Genomic DNA, 21,165 nt, shown 5'->3' on the forward strand with positions numbered 1-21,165 from the left:
CGAGAAACCCAAACCCTCGTTGTAGACGGGCTCTGGTGGCAAGACATAGTTGGTAGGACTCGAAAGATGGGTAGTATACGATATCCAGTTTACTCACACTCAGTAGACGGTTCTGAGTGCGTTGAAATCCATATTACTACCATCCTCCTACACCGTTCGCCGCACATGAGCAGTGGACATCAATGTTAGTGTCGAAGTTCACATACTTACAGCATCAGATTCAGGTAACATACTCTTACACTACGAGATCTGACCGAGGCGGTCTAGTGCAACATATCTAGATCCAAACAGTAGCATCTTTTCAAACTCGCTAGAGATGCGACTCCGAGCCCAATTCCGTGACTACCACGAAGCTGGAGGAGACAAACAATCCAGACAAGTGGGGCACGGAGCATCTTTGAAGAGTCAATGAAAATTCTAACTATAGTAGAAGTGGAAATGATAAGCCTACTCTAATCAGCCTTGGCTATATTAGTACGATGCATCACTGAAGCTTCGCTTTCAACAGTCTTGTATCGAGATTGTCACGAGCACTGAGCCAAAGCCGGCCACGATCCAGTCCATGCGCGCCAATGCCTCTTCCGATGTTAGTTCCGATATTGACCTAGAAGAGCCGCTACAGAGCACATGTAATGAGGCTGTGCTAGCATCTGTTGAATGACGGTGTACTGCCATTGCCCCTCTGCCATCATCTTGGTAATCATGGGGCTGGAAATCGACCTGGTGGGTCGGCAGGTGTGTACTCATGTGCATTACAAGCATCGGGCTAGACTATCAATCCCTGTTCCAGCTACTCTTTAAGCCGCAACTGATGATTTTCTGGTCCCAGGAATCTGGGGCTGGCAAGGCTGAGGATATCGAATGCTCCATGCGCAGGGCGACACAGATAGTTCTGAACGCCGCATTTAAGATCCACGCGGCCGCTTCGATCGCGCAACGGAGGGATTATGCTTAAGCTGCGATGATTCCTTTCCGGCTCCATGGTGCCTTGACTGAAGATTGTAATCCTTTGTCTTGAAGGAGGAAGATGAAAACCCGCAGCACGGACAGGATGCCATTGAGGCTACTGACTCGCATGGTGCCATGCGGTCCCACTGTGGCGGGGCTCAGCACTTCAGCGGCATTGGCCCCCACGCCCCACTCACTGCGCAGGGGCGTATTCTTGTATTGTGGTATTGTGGTATTGCTCTATTTTGTCGTATCGAATTAATGTTCGTTGTCCTTTTCTTTAAGCCTAAAGTGTCCTGCGGCCCACGACTAGTACGGTATGCTGGCTGGCAAGGCGTTCGGGGTGATAATATGCATTTAGGGCAAGCTTATAACTGTCTCATCGGCTCCGCCCACTCCCCTCACCCAGAGATAATCAAAAAGATCCGAACTCTCCCCGACCATGTCACCTCCAACGAACAGCTATGCGTTGCACCGCAACTACCATTCCTCAGCTCGGTAAAGAACAACCCCACGGTCGGCTGGGCCCCCGGGAGGGAGTATAATCCAAACTAACCCAACACACCCAGGTTAAACGCCCAGAACCACCTCTGGAAGGATGCGCTGGGCTACAGTCTGCATCCGTGCATCGGCTTGACCGGCGACTCGGCCCCGCGCATCGCCGACATCGGCACGGGCACGGGCATCTGGATGATGGACGTGAAGCGCGAGTATCCCGCCGCGCAGATCGACGGCTTCGACATCTCCTTCGCCCAATGTCCGCCGCCGGAATGGCTGCCGGATGGCGTGCGGCTGCGCGAGCTGGACCTCTATGAGCCGCTGCCCGCCGAGCTGGAGGGGATCTACGACGTCGTGCATCTGCGGCTGTTTTTTGTGGTGATCCGCAACGATGACCCGGGTCCAGTGCTGCGGAATATGCTACGCATGCTGAGTGAGTCTTGCCTGTTTTTCGCTTGTTTTGCTTCCTTTCATGGTCTCTTTCTAACTTTCCGGCTACGAAACGAAAGAGCCCGGTGGGTGGCTGCAATGGTCGGAACACAACTACGAGTCGTGGTCGGTGCAGTCGGTGGGCGGCCGGGAGACCCCCGCCTTGGACGAGATGATGAACTTGATGAAACAAACGGGTTTGGGACGGTAAGCAATGGACCACGGACGCATAACTAGACACCCTTACGGATCAATACTAATGGAACGGCACGGATAGCTGGGTGCCCGGCCTCCCCGATCTCTTCGCGCAACATGGGATGGTGGATGTGCGCAAGGCACTGCATCCGTGCAGCCCGCACAGCCGCGTCTACTGGAGCCAGCTCCAGTTCAACTCCAACGAGGAATACAGCTATCTGGCCATGGATAACAGTACAGCGGATGCGGCCGGGCCGCGTCTGCGCACCCTTATCGGACAGGCTGCCGACGAGTGTCGCCAGGGGGCGGGTTTCGACTTTACCATTGAGGTGGCGTTGGGCCGGAAGTCCGTAGGGGAAGGCAGTTAATATAATATCGAACCAATAATATAGGATCTGTCTGCACGTTTAGCAGGTTTAGAATGAGCACTAGTCTTCTTAGGGCGTGAGGAATGTAGCGTGAGACTATAGTAAGCGGACTATAGCGACTAGCATATAGCGTGAAGAAGCTAGCACCACACTGGGCACAACATCGAGCACAGTGGGGTCAGGCCAGCCTAACGAGAATAAGGTAAAGGCCGGAGGGGCACGAAACTCAGAGGATTAGATTCAACAATTGGAGACAACGGTCGCGAAAGGCTGGAACTTGCGAGTGGTCGAAGCGGCCCCCAAAAACGTCGCCATGATATACAAAGAGTGTAGTTAGGGCCGCGTTGATAAGGCTGGCGTATCGCCTCATTTCTACTTACCCCTCCCCCTCTCCGAATTGCCATCAGCTGCAAGCCTTCCCTGGTGTCACTTTTGACAGAAACCATCATGACTAAAGAGACCCCCAGTCCGATGCTGGCGCTGGCCCGTCAACTCGAGGCTGCGACCAACACCCCCGGCCAGCTTCCCCCGCCCAGCGATGCGCTACACTCGCGACTACTCGCCGCGACGCGTAATCTCCTGACCAGCCTGGAAACCCCGGAGAGCCAATTGATGCATCTGGCCAAGGCAGTACGTTTTCCGATTCTCCTCTGCCCAATTTCCGGGCGCTAGGTCTAAACTCGTCAGCCTGTGGCGCATGGGGTGTTACGCGCCGCCCTGCGCATCCGACTGTTCGAGCGCTTCGACGAGGGCCCTCCCAGCGCCCCGGATCTGGCGCAACGCTGCGGCATTGATGTCGCGCTTCTTGGTAGGTGATGGCGTGCGCATGATAGCTCCACATGCCTTGTGATGGGAAGATCTTGGTTTGACTAATAATCGAGGCGCGACAGTGCGTCTCATGCGAACCCTGGCCGCCATCGGCATCTTCACCGAACCCAGCCCGGGGGTCTACGCCCATACCCTACAATCGCAAAGCCTGCGCCAGCCCCAACACCGGGCCGTGATCCAGGGCATGTGCGTGATTATAACCGTACCTGGAAGTTTGCTGCCCACCGTGCTAATGTAACCGATCGACCGCAGGGCCGAGACCGCGACGTTGATGACGGCGCTCCCCGACTTCCTCGGGACCCACAAATGGCAGAACCCCGTCGATGCGCAGCCCACCCTGTTCGGATTCGCCCACCAAACCGACCAGACCATGTTCGAGTGGCTGGAGTCGCAGCCCGAGCAGCGCGCCATCTTCGCCGCCTTCCAATCCAGCACCGCCGCCCTCGCCGTGTGCCAGCTGCAGCCCTTCCTCCGCAGTCTGCTTAGTGCGCCATCGGAGGATTCTTCGAACGATAGAACCAGAGAAGCCATGCTCGTCGACGTCGGAGGCGGCCGAGGCGCCGTGCTCCGCCAAGTCAGCGACGAGCTGGATCCGCCGCCGCGCGGTCGCATCGTGCTGCAGGACCTGCCCCAAGTCTTGGAGGGGGTGGACGGCGGCGACCGCATCGAGGTGATGCCCTACAACTTTCTCCAGTCCCAGCCCGTTCACGGTATGTCTCTTTCAACTCAAAGTGCGCTTCGTCTGCTGCTCTGTTCTCTGCTTATCGTCTATGGATTCTTCAAGGAGCCCGAACTTACCTCTTCCGTCACATCTTCCACAATTGGAGCGATGGGGTGGTCGCGACCATACTGCAGAACACCGTGGCAGCGATGGCTCCGTCCTCGCGGCTGGTCATTGTCGACCTGGTGCTCCCGGACGGAGGAGGCGCGTCCCCCTACGCGGCGTTTTTGGATGTGAGCATGATGGCATTTGGAGGCATGGAGCGCACCGAGGCGCAGTGGCGGGGGATATTAGGGCGAGCCGGGCTGCAGGTGCGCCGCATTGAGCCGTTGGATGCGCTGACCCCGGGGTCGGACCAGGTCATTGAGGCGGTGCTGGCTTGATGAATGCTATCTACACGATTGAAATAAAATTGGAACCAAAAATTTGAGGCGTGATCGGAGCATTCCATCATGTGGATTGAGCTTCTTCTCTGCATGTACAGAGTATATTCTCTTCAATATGGTACATCGATGCTGTCGCCACGATTAAACCTTCCCTCACGCTAGATTCTGCTTCACAAAGGCAGCCACCGGGGCGGGATCGACCAGCCACGGGGAATGGCCCGTAGCGACAGTATCTGTGGTAATCTGAGCGCCCTTGGCGCGGGCCTTGTCCACCATCAACTGCTGCACGAAGAGGGGGATGGCGCGGTCGTGCTCGCACAGGAGGTAGGCGCTCGGAATCTGGGTGTAGGCGGTGCTGCGGGCGGGCGAGTTCTTGGTCGCCCAGGCGTGCGGACGCAGCGTCTGCGCCCACTTCTCGCCGTCAGGGACGTCGTGGAAGAAGAGGCTGTAGGGGTCGACGGCGCTGACGGTGCCGTTGGCCTCCTGCGGCGGGGGTTAGCATCCGATCGGATCGGAGGGACGATATAATCGACTCACATCGCGGTCGTACCAGTCCGGAGGGACCCCTCCAAATGCCCCAATCAGACTCTCGCCGACCTCCGGGATGAACGCCGAGATAAAGATCAACTTCTTCACGCCGCCCGTCGCGCCGGCGGCTTGTCGTTCGGCCGTGCTGAGCCCGTCTAGCGCGCTGTTCACGGGCAACCCCGACCAACTGTGGGAGATGACCACCACCTCTTTCCCGGCATTGGCCTCCTGTTCGACCAGGTCGCGGAGTGTGTCGATGTCGGGCTGCAGGTCTTGCACGGTGGTGGCCTGCTGGATGGAGGGGAAGGCGACGAGATGGGTGGTGTGGTCGGGGAACTGGGCGGCCAGGGGCTCAAAAGCCGTGGGCGGATACCAGGCCCCCGGGCAGAAAATCAAGGTGGGATTCGAGGCAGCCATGGTGAGGCCGTGATTTCAGGCAGTGGAATTGGGAGCAGGATGCAAGTAGTGAGGAAGAGGATGAGGATGACGAGGAGGATGAGAATGCTGGCGCTGGTGCAGTGGGCGGCGGGCATTAATTAAGTAAGTTAAGCAAGTAGGGCTAAATCAATGGCCCGCCAGTCAGCGGCCAGTCAGTCAACGTGACTGTTGGCAAGCCAACCACCACGTGTCTTGCACTTCTCGCTGCACATCCCTGCACAGTGCATCAAATTAGTTCAGTTAATTAGTTAACGCTATTGAACGCACATTCACTTGTGAGTCCGCCTTGGCCCCAACCATGGGTCCAATTGGGTCCAACTGGGCCCATTGAGGGGCTCCGTTCCGTGCCGTGCCATTCGCGGGTCTGTCCGACTTGACCGGATTCCCTCTAACGCAGAAACCCTTAGCTGCAGGGGCCAGTCCGTCACTGCAATTCAAGTCTGTTGGACTGACTTATCCTGACTAACTTGGGGGCCGGACAACAAGGCGAACAATCAGGGCCCACTATTGGTGCATTGAGGGGGCCGAAGTCAGAGACCCCGGTAATCTGCACATCAGACAATGGAACGTGGGAAGACAGGGTAAGATAGTAGGTAGGTAGACATTCTGCACGTTTTCCCTCCCCCCCCCCATCTTTTGCTTATCCCCCCCCCCCTTCTCCTCTCTCCTCTCCTCTCTCTTTCTCTTCTCTTTGCATTTTATGGTCTGTTCAACTTTTGGTAATTTCTGCGCCTTGGTCACCTGGGTCATTTTGGTCGTCTTGACCACCACGACCACCATGACCACTGCCTCGCTCAACCAGAGCGCCCAGAGCCAGACCCTGGGCGCCATCATCCCCTTTGCCGTCCTATCCATTATCGCCGTTGTTCTCCGTTTGCTGGCCAAATCTCTGACCCGGCTGCGATTTGGCCTGGATGACTATTTAATAATTGTGGGATTGGCCTGCTCGCTGGGTTGCTTCAGTCTTTCCACCATCAGTCGGTTGCCCTCTTGTTCACGATTATTCTGGAACCCTAAATGTGCCCTGGATACTGACAAGCAGGACACAGTGGTTGCATTGGGATCGGGTCGTCACCTGGCGGTCGTGCCCACAGGGAACATCCACAAGTACCTCAAGGTTCGTTTATGCGCCTCTTCACTCTCTATCCTGCTCGCGTGCAGTGCAGTCACTCATCCCTTTTCGGGCGCATCCGCGTGTAGTGCATGTATGCCTATCAGATGATCTACACCGCGACCATCCTCTCCGTCAAACTGTCCATCCTCACCTACTACGTCCGCATCTTCCAAATCCGCCCCTTCCGCATCGCCGTCTATGTCGTCGGCAGTCTGGTCGTCGCCTGGGCCGTCATTGTGTGGTTCATCTCCATTTTCTCCTGCCGCCCGCTGAACGGCTTCTGGGACAAGTCGGTGCCGGCCACCTGCGTCAGCAGCAAGGCCTTCTACGTCGGAAACGCGGTCCCCAACATCTGCACCGATGTGATGATTTTAATCCTGCCCCTGCGCATGGTCTGGGGGCTGCAGACCACCCGCATCCAGAAGGTCACTCTGTCGGCTATCTTTCTCCTGGGGGGCTTGTGGGTTCCCTCCTCCGTGTTTTGCTGCTTCGATGTGGAACTCAATGCTAACGAATCGGTCGACTAGTGTGGTGGTATGCAGTTGCATTCGACTATCGACGCAGTTCAAAGTCGATGACCCGGATTTCACCTGTAAGTCTAGTTCTGGTGGTCGCAAAGAGGGCAAATAAGAAAACCACAGGACGGTACTCGCTGACGCACCACCTACAGGGGCCATGAACGGCACCGTGATCTGGACCTCGCTGGAAGTCTCCTTTGGCGTCATCTCCGCCTGTCTGCCCACCATGCGTCCCATCGTCCGCTGGGCAATGCGAAAACTGAACATCGAAGCCACGGACACGTCCAAATCCTCCCAGCGCTATTTCCCCTCCAACCACGTCACCGCGCGGGGATTCGAGACGCTGTCCGGGTCAGGGGGCGAGCCCCAGACGCATCAATTACACACCACCGCAGTGCGCAGTAACAGTCGGACGGAGAGCAATAATGGAGAGGAGCTGTTGCTGGGGCAGATTCAGGTTAAAAATGAGGTCCGATTCGAGGCCGAGTCGGTATAGCGCTGGCGGAGTTAAGTGTGTTTCTGTATATTGTAGATATTTTGCATCATGTGGGATCTAAGGGCGCTCTGGTCTGCTTTCTCTATTGGCACTGTAGTCTGTTCACGCGTAAGCGGGATGGTGGACTAAGTTGCAGACGTTTCTGACGCCCTCAGCGGCTCCGTAGACCTTCCGCCCGGAGAGGCGTGTCAACCCGCATACTAGCTATATTAATGGCTCCCATTATATGATGCCAATTGGATAGGAGTGGGGCAATGAATGTGGCTTTGAGCCGCCTGATAAAAGCTGGCCCCTCTTCTGTTAGCCCACGGCCTATAAATTGCTCAACACCCCCCCTTCCTCTCCCCCCTCAGTATCTCTTCGTAGTCAATCAATTGCCTCAATTAGGCTCCATCCTCACTCTGTTCCATTGTGATCTGTACATCACATACCTTTACTACTTCCGTTCCTCCCATGGCCCTCCCTGTATCTCACTACTTCTCGCAGCGATGGCACACGACCCCGCTGCCGCGCCTGATCGATGAACTCGCCGAACTATGTCCGAACCACCCTATGGTCTCCCTACCGCGCAACAAGGAACGGCCAGATGAAGGATACCGTGACTACAGCATTCAGAAGTTCTCCCGTGCGGTGAATCGCGCCGCGTGGTGGATTGAGCAGCATCTGGGACGTGCTTCGACCCGCTGGGCCACCCTGCATTATGTGGCTCCTCAAGACCTGTCGTACTTCATTATCACGTTGGCCGCCGTTAAAACAGGATATCAGGTAAGCTGACACAGACGAAGACATAGCTTCTCGCTAGGGCACATCTTCGGAAATCACCAGCTCTAACGGCCTACGCAGACCCTGACTTGTCACCCCAGCGCGGACGTCGACACGCATCTGTCGCTCATGGAGCACACTGACTGCCAGCTGCTGCTGTATCCCCCCAGCCCACACACGTCGGCGATGCAGAAGGTCAACGCCATTCGGGCCTTCAAGTCCGGGCTGACCGCTCTCGTCACCCCGACGCTGGAGGAGTGGCTGGCCGCCGAGGGCGCCCCGACTCCCGTGTACGCCTTCACGCCAACATTGGCAGAAGTGCTGCACGATCCCTTCACCGTCATTCACAGCTCGGCCTCGACGGGGCCTGCCAAGCCCATCGTCTTCACCCATGCCACTGTCTACCTGCAGCCGGTGGGGTTTCAGAAGCTGCTGGATCCCAGTCTGGTCAACTACGAGCAGTGGCGCGGCCAGCGCGTCGGCGTGCTGACGCCCCTCTCCATCGCCGCGGGCCTGTTCCCCTTCCTAGGCATGAACTTCTGCTTCGATCTGACCTTGGTGCTGCCCGCCGTGACAACTGGCCCTGGTCCTTCCATGACCGCAACGCTAATGGACCAGCTCCTACGACACGGCGACGTCTTTGCCTGTATTATGGGACCCAAGACCCTCCCCGAGACGTGCGCTAACCCGGCCTACGCCGAAAACCTACGCCGCGTGCGCCAGCTCGCCATCGTCGGGGCTCCCTGCCCGCCGTACCTGGCCTCCCAAATCACCGCGCACACCCAGATCACCCACATCTACGGCTCGTCCGAGTCTGGCACACTGCCCGCCGAGGTGCTGCCCGACCCGGCCGACTGGGCCTATTTGAAGCTGAGTCCAGATGTGCCGCACGAGTACCGCCCCGTGTGCGGGCCCTACCACGAGCTGGTGCTGTTGCGACGTCCCGACGCGCCCGCCCAGCCCGTCTTCGCCATGTTCCGCGACTGTGACGAGTATCCCATGGGCGACCTGTTCGCCCGGCATCCCTCGCAACCAGATTGCTGGCGCTACTGTGGCCGCCGCGCGGATCTCGTGGGCTCTCCGCCGCGTCGCTTCCTGCCCCGCGACATGGAGTGGGTGCTGGAGGCCCATCCCGCCGTCCGCTGGGCCCTAATTGCCGAGGAGCGCCACGGTGGCCTTGCCCTGCTGCTGGACCTCCACCCCGACGCACAACGTGTGTGTCCTCCGACTACAGATATCTGGGACACTCTCCAGCCGCTGCTCGACCAGGCCAACGCGCTGTGTCCCATCCCCGCCGCCCTCCGCCGAGATCTTGTCGTCTTCACCGACCCGTCCCGGCCCCTGCCACTCAGTGTCAAAGGGAACCCGCAGCGCGCCCGCTCCCTCGAGCTCTACCGGTCGGATATCGAGGCCGTGTTCGCTTAGGATGAGAGTCATGACTACGTGGTGCTCTCTCGGCTGTCCTGCGATGTGTGCTGCGTCACCGACCAGTGGCGTGTGTGGTATTAGGCCTTTCCATCCCCTCAGGAATGCACGCAATTGGCCAATGCGCCCTTGCGTCTTGCTCCTCTGGGTGTCATAATGCAAAGTTGCAGAAGAGATGCGGATGCCCTGGCGCTCCTCAATGACGATACGATTCAAGTACTTTAGATTGGAAAATGAGAACATACTTCTACAATTGCTCCATCGCCTCTCAACTCAATGAACGCGGGTGGCCATTTCCCACATTTGGCGGACTCATCTCCGCTCTCATGGCGCAGGGCATTGCAGTTATGGGTATCTAGTCTTCGTTCATGGTAGCTCTTCTCGTACCCTAACAACAATCTCATAGTATCTATTAGTTCCGCCCCGCATTGGGGTAGCTTGAAGGTAATCTTGATTACCCATCCACAAGCTTCTATATATGGTGACTACTTTATCCTAGTCTAAGCTGTGCTTCTTTCGAGCAAATACTGCCGGAACCGGGCGTGCCACGAGTCTCTCTTGCTGCTACTCCCCAGGACCACGACGCAATACCGTGCTCTTCGAAGACACATCTAACACTAAGAGCACAGCGCAGATTTCAGGCGGCAGATATACTTCAGGCTGGAACGTATCTGTATTGTTAACCAGGGCTACGATGGAACTGCTGAGTCCTACAGCTAATAATGCTCCCAAGCATACAAGCAGACCATACAACCTATGCTCGCTGTAGACACCGTAACGCTCTGCCCGACTCATCCAACAATCCAATTTCCTTCCTCCGGTTCTAGAAAGCCGGATTGGCGTTCGAGAGCAGTTGCACGAAGTAGGCCTGCCACCACCCCCTCCGTTAGTCCACTACACCCAATCGAGACGTTGAAAAGATAGGACACATACCTGGAACCAGGTCCCTGCCTCCGGCGCCGGCTGCAAGGCATCGCTGTACCCGCAGTGGGCATCGTAGCGGGTCGCCGAGCTATCGGAGGTGCCGTCGCTCTCGCCGCCGGGCTTGACCCAGACGAAGGCGTCGACGAGCGCGTCGCCCGTGTTGGTGGTCGGGCGCACGCCGAACCCCGTGTTGATGACGTTGCACCAGTCGCCCCAGGCTTGTTGGCCGGTGGGCTGTTTGCCGTTGCGGCCTGATTTTGGGATCCGTTAGCTTTGCCAGTGGAGGTGTGGGTGGGGGCGTGGGGGCATACCAGTGTCGACGATGAAGTGGGCGTTGAAGCCCTGCGCTGACAGGAGCGGGGCGATCGCGTTGATGTACTGCTGCTCGTCGCAGACGCTGTTGCCCTGCGTGTACGACGGGCAGGAGGAGATGGTGAAGGCGTTGTAGTTGGCGACATTCGTGGCCAGCCCGCGCACTGCGGCGGGCGAGCTGGCGTTCTTGTACACGCTCGCGTACAGGTTGGCGGCTGGTTGCTGGTTCGCGGGCCAGCCGAGCCAGCCGGCGTGTCCTGTAGTTTGGTTAGATTGTAGCGAATGAAATGGGAGGACGTTTGTTGGGAAGTTGAAAGAAAAGGGGGGTCTGGGGGTTCTCCCCCAGGACGCCTTCAGATAAGGCAACTCACCGGCATCAAGATACATGGCCACGTTGGGAAGGTTCAGCTGCTCCAAGGCATAGTTGGTGCATTCGAGGTAGGCGCTCTGAGCGTTGGCACATTTAGCCACATTGAGGTTGGTCACCAGGTTGGCCAGACTGTCGGGCTCGATCACCAGAATGGTGTGCACATCCGAATACTGCACCAAGACCTTGCGGATGGAGTCGATGTAGGCCTTGTAGTTGGCCACACCGTTGTTGGCAATGGAGTACTCGCCGTTGCTGGCCAGCGCGGCGCAGTCGCGGTCCGGGAGGTCGTAGACCACAAACTGGCCGGCAATGGGGGGGTTGGCTCCCGCTGCGTTCTGGGCTTTGATGTCGGCCAGGTAAGTGGCCATTGTCGGCACCTTGGCAGCCACGTCCAGCCAGACGAAAGAGGGCACCTTGGCTGCGGCTGTGGCTGCTGCTTGGAGCGAGGAAAGTGTCCCCGTGAGGGATGGGATAGCCAGGGAGGCCACTTCGGAGGAGTAGTAGGGGTTCACGTAGAGCTGGTACCCACTGAACGGGTTGCCGCTCGCGCTGGCTGTGGTAGTAGCCGTGGTCGTCGAGACGGTGCCGGTAGAGGACTTAGTTGTAGACGTCTGAGAGGCAGAGGTCTTGGTGGTAGTCGTCGTGGTTGCCCCAGCAGTGGTCGTGGTTGTCTTCAAGGTGGTGGAGGTTGCGGTACCTGCTGCTGGCGTACACTGAGCGTAGTCTGCAGACCATGGTCATTTGGATGTCAAGCATGCAGGTTCATAGAATACTTACACTGATTCACCGTTGAGCATGTTGCTCCTGCCACACAACTAGTGAGTCCGGAGTAGCCCTGACCACCACATTGTCCATAGAGGGTTTGCTGAGCCTGGATTGCGCATGGCAGCAGCGCCGCCGCGACCGACCATGTATAGCGCATGTTGAAACGTGAGACAAAATGTCCAAAGGTAGCAGAAAGATTTAGAGAATGATTTGCGTTCGATTGCTCTCAAGGCCTCCTTCGGTGGGCGGAGACGAGCAAAACTTTATATGTCATACCCACAGGCCCACGGATGAACTGCCGCGCTGCCCTGGGACGCAGCGCCGTCTTCCGTGTCCATTCCAACTCTTGGTTCTGGAAGATGAGGCTGGCCGGAGTGACAGGGGAAATGAGATAGGTCGATGCTTACCGAAAGAAGCCCTACTCCGTTCTGAAAGGGGATAGAGTGCTGTCGGTAATCTATTCCCTGTCCCAATCACTCATGCAGTGCAAGTATGGCCCGAAGACCAAGCGAGCAGAGCCAAACCAACTATCGGACACCATCGGAGGGTGGCGCTGAGACAACCCCAAATCGGCGCGGAGAGCACGCAGAGGGATCACGGGTGCCTGAAGAAAGCTGCGTGCAACCCCACGTTTCGGCAGTTGCAAGTGATGGAATACGCAGGGTCTGTGGGGATTAGCCTGACGGCGTGACGGCCCGTTCAGCCTGTATTTCCTGTGGTTGCACTGATTGCATGCAGGTACAGCAGCCGCATGGATTCCATTTAGCCGGAATTGCTCGGTAAAAGAGCTCGGCCGAGGACTAGTCTACAGGTGCTCAACTTCATTCCTGGGTTGCCCACCCACCTGGACTTCTGTTATATGATCGATAAATCCCTTCTGGTTTGGTTAGTGAACTCGCCTGGCCTATGCTCGCGGCTTCTGACAGTCGCATTTTGGCTTATCCGAAGCGGCAGCCCCTAGTTAGCCCTAAGCAGCTTTGTCCGTAATCTAGTGATTCTTACCTTATAGTGTAATCATCCGGCAGATTCCATGCAACGGTTAGAGTACACATCTTCCCAAGATACAGCGATCGTAGAAGAAATCAGAAATCAACGGGTGGTTGTATTCGCCTGTAGACTGCATTCAATGACCCTTCTCGCACGCATGCGAGGAATAGGCGCGTCTTGGAGCAAGCTCTATCACTGTACCCTAGGCTGAGCCCTACGGTTGTTCTAACGATATGCCCTTGTCTTTCTTCTCAGTAGGAAAAAAAGTCGAAACCAAGGACTCGTCATCATCACATTGTACCATTCTATGTATTACGCTCGGCTTCTCGCCAGTAGTTCGATTAGTCCGTGCAGTTCGTACTTTCGTCTTTCTGGTGGCTGCTCCCCCCGCTGCCGTTCAAAAACACGATCTTCCTGCAACACCACTCCCAGCCCAGCCGATCTCTCTGCGTCGCCGTGAGCGCCCTTTCTGCTGCTGTGAGAACACTGCTCGACCAGCCCTTCATCTACCAGTGGTCCTCCTCATAGTATCGCAGCAGCGGAGCATAGTGAATGAACACCCGGAGTGCCACGGGCTCGTGGCGTCGCAGCCGCGCCCAGTACTCCTCAGAGACGTTCGCGGGCCACGCAGCAACGAGACGCGTATTCTGCGGTCCCGTCACTGGATTATAGGCCTTGCAGACTACCGTCTGAAGGTGTGAGATGGCGTCGTGGTAGACCAGGTCGTCGAGAGCTATCGTATGCAGGTCATCGAAAAGCTCGTGGATGTCAGACCAAATTGAGGGTTCAGGGGAACAGGCGGCAGGGTGCGTCTGCTTTGGACAGATCCCCACGATTTGCCCCACGGGACGATCGAGAATAGTCTCCTGGTGCAGTAGGAAGAGGGCCTTGCATCCACGGATGAGACCGAGCGAGTCAATGATCTCGTCTAACGTGAGTGCATCGTTAGCAGCGATCGGGGCAGCGAAGGCCCAGACGATAAGCAGCATGGCAAAGGTGAAAGGGCCATCGTGGCCGGGAGACAAGCTTGCAAGCTGGGTGTTGAAAAGTTGCAGGCCGAGACTGTGGTGGTGCAGCGCGCGCACGTGGTAGGTGTCATTGCTGGTCGGTGTATGAGGTGGGCTTGTGGTGGTGATTGCAAGGTGGAGAGCCGCCACGGCGAGCAGGCCGTGCATCAGCATAGGGTTGGACCCGGCTTCGAAGGGGATGTGTCTTTGCCAGACATGCAGGTTACTGGGGCCGTCAAATAGGGAGAGGGCCGTTATGGCGGTAGAATGGCTCATTAGCACCAGATCGAGTGAGTCGAATAGGGGTGGGGAGACATCATTGGTTGTTGTTGTTGTTGGTGGTCGTGGTCGTGGCTGTGGCTGTGGCTGTGGCTGTGGTTGAGGTTGTGGTTGTGGGGATACAGGTATATGGATTTGTTCTTGGTAGAGGCAGGGGCACTGAGCCCGCACACAGCTGAAGCAAGCAGGGCGTGTCTCATCGCACTAGATGGCTTAGTAGTGGAGTAATGAAAGTACAATCTTTGACCAGGCTGGCGTACCTTGACGCGGCGACGCCTGGACTCAAGATAGCCATTGCGGGACTTCCGATGGAAGCGTTTGGCAGGCATGCTGGCTGGGGTAAAACAGGTACAGTACGGAGAAGAAGAGAAAGGTTCAGCCGGAATACCGAAGGATTTCATCTCGGGCCTATGATCTTCCGATGTATACTGTACGGTAAGGTATGTATCTGTCTGTCTCCAGCCTACTTTCAATGGTGTCGAAACCGAAAACAGGTCCCCTCTAAGGCAACTGAGAACTTACTAGGTACAATTCCTACTAGCTATAAGTGATCTGGTGCCATGTAAATATGTGGATCGAACCTATCAGAAGGCTGCCGCCACGGGCCTTGAACGATGAACGATGAACGATGAACGATAAACGAGGAACGAGGAACGAGGAACGAATCTTAATCCTGATTAACTCTGCCAACCACACGATCATGCTTCCATTATTAGTGACAGGACCTATTGCAAGACGAAAGCTCTGCATCGCGGCTGTATTAAGCTTAAATACATCCATGCACACCCTAGCCTGAGCCGAATCAGCCCCAGCATCAGCCCCAGCAACGCAACCGATTCTCAAGCCATGGACAACTGCACCAGCGTCACTCCAGCCTGCCCTGTCTCGGCCACAACATTGGGCTACCATCTCCACCGAGGCGGCAACATTTTTCTGCTGCTCGTCTTCGCCATCTGCGCTCTGGCCCAGATCTACCTGGGCTTCCGCTACCGAGTGCGCCTCTACTCCGCCCTAGTCTTTCTGGGATGTGCAGGCGAGGTGATCGGCTATATCGGCCGCCTCATGCTCCACGCCAACCCCTGGAACAACGGAGGCTTCATCATCCAGACCCTCTTACTCATTGTCTCCCCTTCCTTCCTCGCCGCCGCGCTCTACCTCACCGTCAAGACCATCGTGCTCACCTGCGGTCCCCAATTCTCCCTCCTCAATCCGAAGCTATACGCGTGATTGCTTATCATCTGAGACGCAATTGGCTTCTGCACCCAGCTAGCTGGTGGCGGGCTCCAGGCGACCGCGGCGAACGGCAAGGGGTCAGAGAGCACGGTACGCGTGGGGACGAACATCATGATCGCCGATATTGCCTTCCAGGCGGCCACGATGGCGGTGTGTAGGGTGTTGACGATCGATTATACCCGGAAAGTGTATCTGCATCGGAGACAGCAGGCCAGTTCTACCCCTCTCTCATGGATTTCGGTGAGCCTCAGCGGGTTTGCGGGGTTTGTGGGGTGTCACACGGTGGCTTTTGTGACAATCTTGATTCGGTGCATCTACAGGGGTGTCCTGTCTAAAGGGTCTTGATACTATGACCATGTCAAATCACCAGCTAACATTGATCAGAATACCCGAGATGGCAGGCGGATGGGGAGACCCAATGATGCAAGATGAGACCAAGTTTATGGTTCTGGAAGGGACGTAAGTGGCGCCAATCAATTGACGAATTGTGTTTCGATTGCTAAGTAGGGTTGGGATCAGTATGGTGGCTATTGGTTCGATTCTAATGACCCTTGCGTTTCCGGGAGTCTTTCTTCCTGCGATCAGCAGTCGCCATGCTCGTGGTCAGCATCAAAAGACTGGCAGCCGAGATACGGAGGAGGGATTGGAGCTGACCAAGGGCGCGGATGGCAGGAGTTGGTAGGGGTAGTGGGAGCCGTCGAGCAACACAAACAATCCTTTGCTATGATTTGTGCATGATTGGGATTTTGATTATTGAAAGCTTTTAGGTGCTGGTGTAGTATCAGTCAATTATAATGGATCCAAGAATTCAGACGGACGGACTGGGAACGCTGAATCGGCGATTTTCTCCATAGCTGCCCTTTCATCGTCGATACCAGAAAGATCGATTTGACCTCGGGTCTGGGGCATTGTGGCCACGATAAGATTCAGTGACTCGGTAGGTTCCTTGGCTGTGGTAGTACTTCTCCGCCTCGCATAAGCGAGAGCTCTGGGTGTTGAAATGTAAAAGGAGACGGCCCAGGAGAGTATTGCTGGTTGAACCAGGGGAATGATTGCCCGCAGCGTGGAAGGGTAAATCCGCCGCAACCCCAACCCCAATTTACCACACTCGGGGCAGCTCGTCCAAGTCAGCAGCTCGCTCGCTATCACCACTATCTCAAGAAATCCCGGTATCTTCGGTTCTTCTTGCCCCTTTCCACCGGGTTCTGGTAGATAGGTGTTTTGAGGCTCCTCTGACAAGTAATCCTCGCGACCGCCAAATCCGAATACCGCGCCGCTCTCGGACTGATTACGAGTTGTATTTTTAAACTCTATATTATGGCTATATCGTATCACCAAGACGTCTTAAGATTATAGAAGCTACATGTGATTCAATTCCTTCCTGTTTGCTTGCATACCTGGGGGTGATTTCAGGCATCCGGTGACCACCGACTATCTATATACTTCAGAGTGAAGCCCAAACAGAGTTCCATTCAGTATGAACGGACTATCATCTACTCAGCAGAGCTTCGATTCACAAAACTCACTCGAATACAGTTTGCATTCTCTAGCTATCCCGGATCTGAACACATGCAAACCACATCCGGGTAGAAATCATATCCTAGTACTAGGCCTGTGTACTTTCCACTGCATACCTTTTAGTCATCGTACACCATTTGAAATGAGTCTCAGTGAAAAGCAACATCGCGTTGGCGAGAATCATCTCTGACTCAGCCCTCGATTCCTGCGTCAATCTGTGATGCATCTTTACAACCTCACTAAGGTTGCAGTTGTGCAACGAGCAGACCGATGTGGCTGCATCGGCAAGTTGGGTTTCCTTTGCCTGCTCATCTCCTGTGGCATTCTCCATAGCAAGGATGATGGAGTTCATAGACTCCCCCTGATCAAGATCCTTCTCTAGTCCAACGAGGTCATTTTGGAGGCCGACGATGGAGTTTATTGCCTTCTTCAGTGCCAATATATCCCCCGTATTCCCAACAGGAGAAGGCATCTCGCTTCCAACCAGGCTGAAGAAAGGGGCAATTCCGATAGTTTGAGTTCGAATATCCATGTAGGTTTCAAAATTGTGCTTCAACCGGCCCTGGCGAAATTGCAGCTCATGTATAAAGCCAGAGAACACAATGCAAATTTCGCGGAAAAGGTCCTCTACTGCTGCATACGGGAGGTATCCGCAACAGTACTCATGGAAATATGCCATCAGCGAGCAAATCTCATCTGAGGTACACAAATGTTAGCCGTGAATCTTTCCAATCATGCAGCACTAAGAGGCTAGAGATATAAACATACTCTGAGTGTCGCTCTTGTCTTCACTCTGCAAAGTCATGACGGCTGATTTAAGTGTAGACTCTGCTTCATGGATCATCATCGCCTCGATCAAGTTGTCAACAGTGCAAAGAACAGCCAGCCAAGCAGCCATGCAGATTCGAACATTTTCTGTTCTTGTATCCGGGAAGAAAAGAGCGATGGCGTTCACTTCACTAACCGCTTCTTCCACGGGCTGCTTACTCTGCTTATCAGCCCATTTGTGTATTCCAAATCTGAACTTTTGATGATGTCTCAAAACATTCTCCAGCAAGCAATTTGTCCTCTCAGAAGAAGAATCTCCATGGCATGGTACGCGGGCTAGGCCATGATCGGGTATTTCCACCTGTTCTCAATTAGCACCAAACGATCCTCCCTGGGTTTCATAGGTGTTGACCTCGAAGTATCCACTTCGCCTCTTAAACATAATCTTATGTTTAGTTATTTCGGGACTTTCTTTTCCCCTTTGGTATTCATAAAATTCGCCAATGCGCGACATTGTGGAGCCCTCAAGTGGTCAAGTCTGGAACGATGTCTTTGGCTTGTATAATCAGGGATAGATGTATGGCAAACTATACTATTATATGAAGGTTGCGCCGGCAGAAGGGAGTTGTAGTGTGGTCAATGCCGTTTAAATAACGGGCAAGGGCCCACACACCATCACCACTCCAGCGCAACAAGAGGGTGAGTGGGGCAAAGAAATTTCCCTTTTTGAATAAGAGCATTTTTCTCCATTCCTTCCTTTTGAATGGGGTAGTTAGCGACGTCATTTCGGGGATGGCATTACAAAATAATCATCTAGTGAACCTGGGGGCTGGTGCAGAACAGAACATCCGGACCGTTCGCTCAGCCGCACCCTAGAACTACGCAAGCGTGGAATTTATTATCTACATCTGTTTGAAAAGCAAAAGGAATGACATTGTTGCTTTATAAATGGGATGACCTTCAGCAAGAGCCTTTGCGTGGTCAAATGTCACTGTGTATGTTGACTTCTCTACCAACTACTGTATCCGTTATTGTGCTTACATTTGTTACTGGAGCCAACCTCTGCCTGAGATGATCTGGTATGCTTTGGGTTTCGTACATGCGATTCCCGTAACCGCGTAAGACTTGAATCGTCCAGGCCTTTGCTCTTGATAAGGCCCCTTGCATACTTCTTCCCGCTGCAGATCCCTTCCACGGTCTTTCACAAGGGGTGGGGTATGAAAGTGACGGCATTACAGCAAGGGCCTGCGACTGATGAGGTATCAAGGCTGAATGTCTGCTGTGTGGCAAATTGGCACTTTCTCGGTTTCCTGCAGATATTAATCCGACTGGATAAGGATTCTCACATCTGTCACGCAGTAATAGGATGTATTTGGTCTCCATTCTCGCCCAATATGATGCCTTCGTCGGGATTAAATCAGGGGCCAGACCGTGGGATAATCAACAAGACTCACTGGTGCATTGGCGCCACATATCTTCACTCAAACTGGACCACGCTTATCGATGGCTCGGTCACAGCCTCTAGCCAGAGGGGGAAACAAGATGTTCGGCAGCCCGATATATATAGATAGTTTGCAAATTTAGACTCTGATTGATTTATTTTATAACTATTATCTTAGTGTCTATAAGAGATACCAATTTTGCTTGATAATAATTAAGCATGTTCTTAGTATCTGTTGTTTTTACCAGCTAGATTCTGTGCATACAGCCAAGTAGACGGTTTGTATATCTAGAAAGCAACGACTAATTGTAGTTTACATTTTATAATTATTTTTAGACATTATATTTAAAATCTAAAAATGTTAAAAAATGTTCTTTTTTAAATAAAGCTTAATAATGGATTAAAATTTAAAAACTTTAAAAAAGATATTTATAAAAACTTTTTAAGATTTATTATCTTAATATCTGATCTTTGATGTCAAGGAGCGGGCTGGCGTCTGGTTCTTAGTCTGGCTGGATAATAGGAATAACAGCTCTAACTAGATAATTCTTTATAATTAATTTTCTAGACTCTTTACTAGCTATTAGATTAGATGATTTCTAGATTTATAAATAAAATATAGCTTAAAGAGTTATAAACAGAATCAAAAATAAATAAATAATTAAAAAAGTTATAGATTATATATAAAATAGTTAGAAAAAGCAGTTAGATTATTAGAATTCCTAAATATATTATTAAATAAATTAAATAAATAAATAAATAAAATAAATAGAACAGATTTATTAAATTTATATTATAATAATATATCTTTTTTTAGAGCTAAGCTCTGTTAAAATATAGATTATAATTTCTTAAAATAATAATAGTAGAAATTTTTGACTATTTAATAAATATCTTTAAAATACTAGACTAATTCAATAGTTAGATCTAAATATTTAATCTATTTTATAATATATATTAGTTAAAAGCAACTATTTTTTATAATTTTATATAAAATTAAAAATATTTTTAATTTTTTATTCTTTTAATTGAGTAATTTTTATATAAAATAATAGAGATTAATACTGGTCTAGAACTAGTTTTTTACTAATGAATATAAATGTTTTTTACTAATGAATATAAATAAACTAGTATTAAATATAGAACATATTTTTATATTAAAAAATAAAACTAGTTAGTAAATATATAAACTAATAATTTTTTTAATTTTATATAATTTTAAAATATTTTAATCAAGTTTTTTACTAAATTTTAATATTTTAATTTAGTAAATATTTAATTCTATTTTTTAATCTTTTTTAAATCTTTTTATTAATTTATATTATTAGTTTACTTATTCTATATATTAAATTTAAATAGTAGATATTTCTATTTTAATAAATTTTATAATAGTTTATATTTTATAATAAATTAATCTATATTTCTAGTAGTTAGACTATTCGGAATTATTATAAATTTAAAATCTATATAAAAATAAAATCTATAGTTTATAAAAAATAGAATAATCTTAATAATATTAGAATAGATTATATTTATAAATAAATTCAGCTAGAAAAGCCTATTAGTTTTAATTATTTTATAAATAATTTCTATAAATACAAAGATATTATATAAATATTATATTAATTTTTTTAATTTAGTTATTAGTCTTAAAGTAATATATTATAAGAAATTTATTAATAATATCTAATTATTATATTAGATATTTTTAGAATTTAAAAATAAACTAAGATTGTTTATTTAAAAAAAAGATTAGAATAAATTATATAATTTTTATATATATTAAATATATATAAACACAACAACAGTAATATTAATAATAAAATTATATAATATTAAATATTTTTTGATCAAATAATTAATAATTATAAAAATAATATTATAGTTTTAGCTTTTAGATAGATATA

At 51.8% G+C, this 21,165-nt stretch overlaps 9 protein-coding genes across 9 annotated transcripts; 5 read left to right on the forward strand and 4 right to left on the reverse strand.

The window, feature by feature from the left end:
- The first annotated feature begins 1,281 nt into the window (after nt 1–1,281).
- On the forward strand, nt 1,282–2,473 carry BO72DRAFT_448573 (class I SAM-dependent methyltransferase). The gene is made up of 4 exons (XM_040944821.1): nt 1,282–1,446; nt 1,518–1,879; nt 1,956–2,082; nt 2,153–2,473. Exons 1-4 carry the CDS (start codon nt 1,391–1,393, stop codon nt 2,436–2,438), a joined length of 831 nt encoding a protein of 276 aa, XP_040800921.1. The 5' UTR covers nt 1,282–1,390; the 3' UTR covers nt 2,439–2,473.
- An 84-nt stretch (nt 2,474–2,557) lies between these two features.
- On the forward strand, nt 2,558–4,370 carry BO72DRAFT_486490 (S-adenosyl-L-methionine-dependent methyltransferase; the record flags this gene model as incomplete). Its single annotated transcript, XM_040947939.1, has 5 exons — nt 2,558–3,068; nt 3,126–3,246; nt 3,329–3,452; nt 3,519–3,976; nt 4,051–4,370. Exons 1-5 carry the CDS (start codon nt 2,886–2,888, stop codon nt 4,368–4,370), a joined length of 1,206 nt encoding a protein of 401 aa, XP_040800922.1. The 5' UTR covers nt 2,558–2,885.
- BO72DRAFT_528218 (alpha/beta hydrolase) lies at nt 4,104–5,349 on the reverse strand. Its single transcript, XM_040950164.1, has 2 exons — nt 4,911–5,349; nt 4,104–4,856 (listed from the first exon to the last, which is right to left on the reverse strand). The coding sequence occupies exons 1-2, from the start codon at nt 5,316–5,318 to the stop codon at nt 4,527–4,529; spliced, it is 738 nt and encodes a 245-aa protein (XP_040800923.1). The 5' UTR covers nt 5,319–5,349; the 3' UTR covers nt 4,104–4,526.
- A 768-nt stretch (nt 5,350–6,117) lies between these two features.
- BO72DRAFT_496822 (uncharacterized protein) lies at nt 6,118–7,467 on the forward strand (the record flags this gene model as incomplete). Its single annotated transcript, XM_040948655.1, has 5 exons — nt 6,118–6,316; nt 6,389–6,456; nt 6,540–6,913; nt 6,981–7,045; nt 7,124–7,467. The coding sequence occupies 5 exons, from the start codon at nt 6,118–6,120 to the stop codon at nt 7,465–7,467; spliced, it is 1,050 nt and encodes a 349-aa protein (XP_040800924.1).
- Nucleotides 7,468–7,831: 364 nt separating this feature from the next.
- BO72DRAFT_486493 (acetyl-CoA synthetase-like protein) lies at nt 7,832–9,991 on the forward strand. The gene is made up of 2 exons (XM_040947940.1): nt 7,832–8,232; nt 8,311–9,991. Exons 1-2 carry the CDS (start codon nt 7,921–7,923, stop codon nt 9,652–9,654), a joined length of 1,656 nt encoding a protein of 551 aa, XP_040800925.1. The 5' UTR covers nt 7,832–7,920; the 3' UTR covers nt 9,655–9,991.
- A 486-nt stretch (nt 9,992–10,477) lies between these two features.
- On the reverse strand, nt 10,478–12,182 carry cbhC (putative cellobiohydrolase; the record flags this gene model as incomplete). Its single annotated transcript, XM_040942279.1, has 5 exons — nt 10,478–10,522; nt 10,588–10,829; nt 10,890–11,147; nt 11,262–11,984; nt 12,038–12,182. The coding sequence occupies 5 exons, from the start codon at nt 12,180–12,182 to the stop codon at nt 10,478–10,480; spliced, it is 1,413 nt and encodes a 470-aa protein (XP_040800926.1).
- Nucleotides 12,183–13,518: 1,336 nt separating this feature from the next.
- Nucleotides 13,519–14,627, reverse strand: BO72DRAFT_486495 (Zn(II)2Cys6 transcription factor domain-containing protein; the record flags this gene model as incomplete). The annotated part of the gene is made up of 2 exons (XM_040947941.1): nt 13,519–14,502; nt 14,559–14,627. 2 exons carry the CDS (start codon nt 14,625–14,627, stop codon nt 13,519–13,521), a joined length of 1,053 nt encoding a protein of 350 aa, XP_040800927.1.
- Nucleotides 14,628–14,945: 318 nt separating this feature from the next.
- On the forward strand, nt 14,946–16,213 carry BO72DRAFT_510584 (RTA1 domain-containing protein; the record flags this gene model as incomplete). Its single annotated transcript, XM_040949372.1, has 4 exons — nt 14,946–15,471; nt 15,565–15,771; nt 15,902–15,990; nt 16,039–16,213. Exons 1-4 carry the CDS (start codon nt 15,145–15,147, stop codon nt 16,211–16,213), a joined length of 798 nt encoding a protein of 265 aa, XP_040800928.1. The 5' UTR covers nt 14,946–15,144.
- Nucleotides 16,214–17,086: 873 nt separating this feature from the next.
- On the reverse strand, nt 17,087–18,405 carry BO72DRAFT_430171 (terpene synthase family protein). The gene is made up of 3 exons (XM_040943100.1): nt 18,230–18,405; nt 17,818–18,178; nt 17,087–17,745 (listed from the first exon to the last, which is right to left on the reverse strand). The coding sequence occupies exons 1-3, from the start codon at nt 18,329–18,331 to the stop codon at nt 17,138–17,140; spliced, it is 1,071 nt and encodes a 356-aa protein (XP_040800929.1). The 5' UTR covers nt 18,332–18,405; the 3' UTR covers nt 17,087–17,137.
- Between the last annotated feature and the right edge of the window lie 2,760 nt (nt 18,406–21,165).

This window comes from Aspergillus fijiensis (genome assembly GCF_003184825.1).
Source record: "Aspergillus fijiensis CBS 313.89 unplaced genomic scaffold BO72scaffold_26, whole genome shotgun sequence".
NCBI classification, from domain to species: Eukaryota; Fungi; Ascomycota; class Eurotiomycetes; order Eurotiales; family Aspergillaceae; genus Aspergillus; species Aspergillus fijiensis.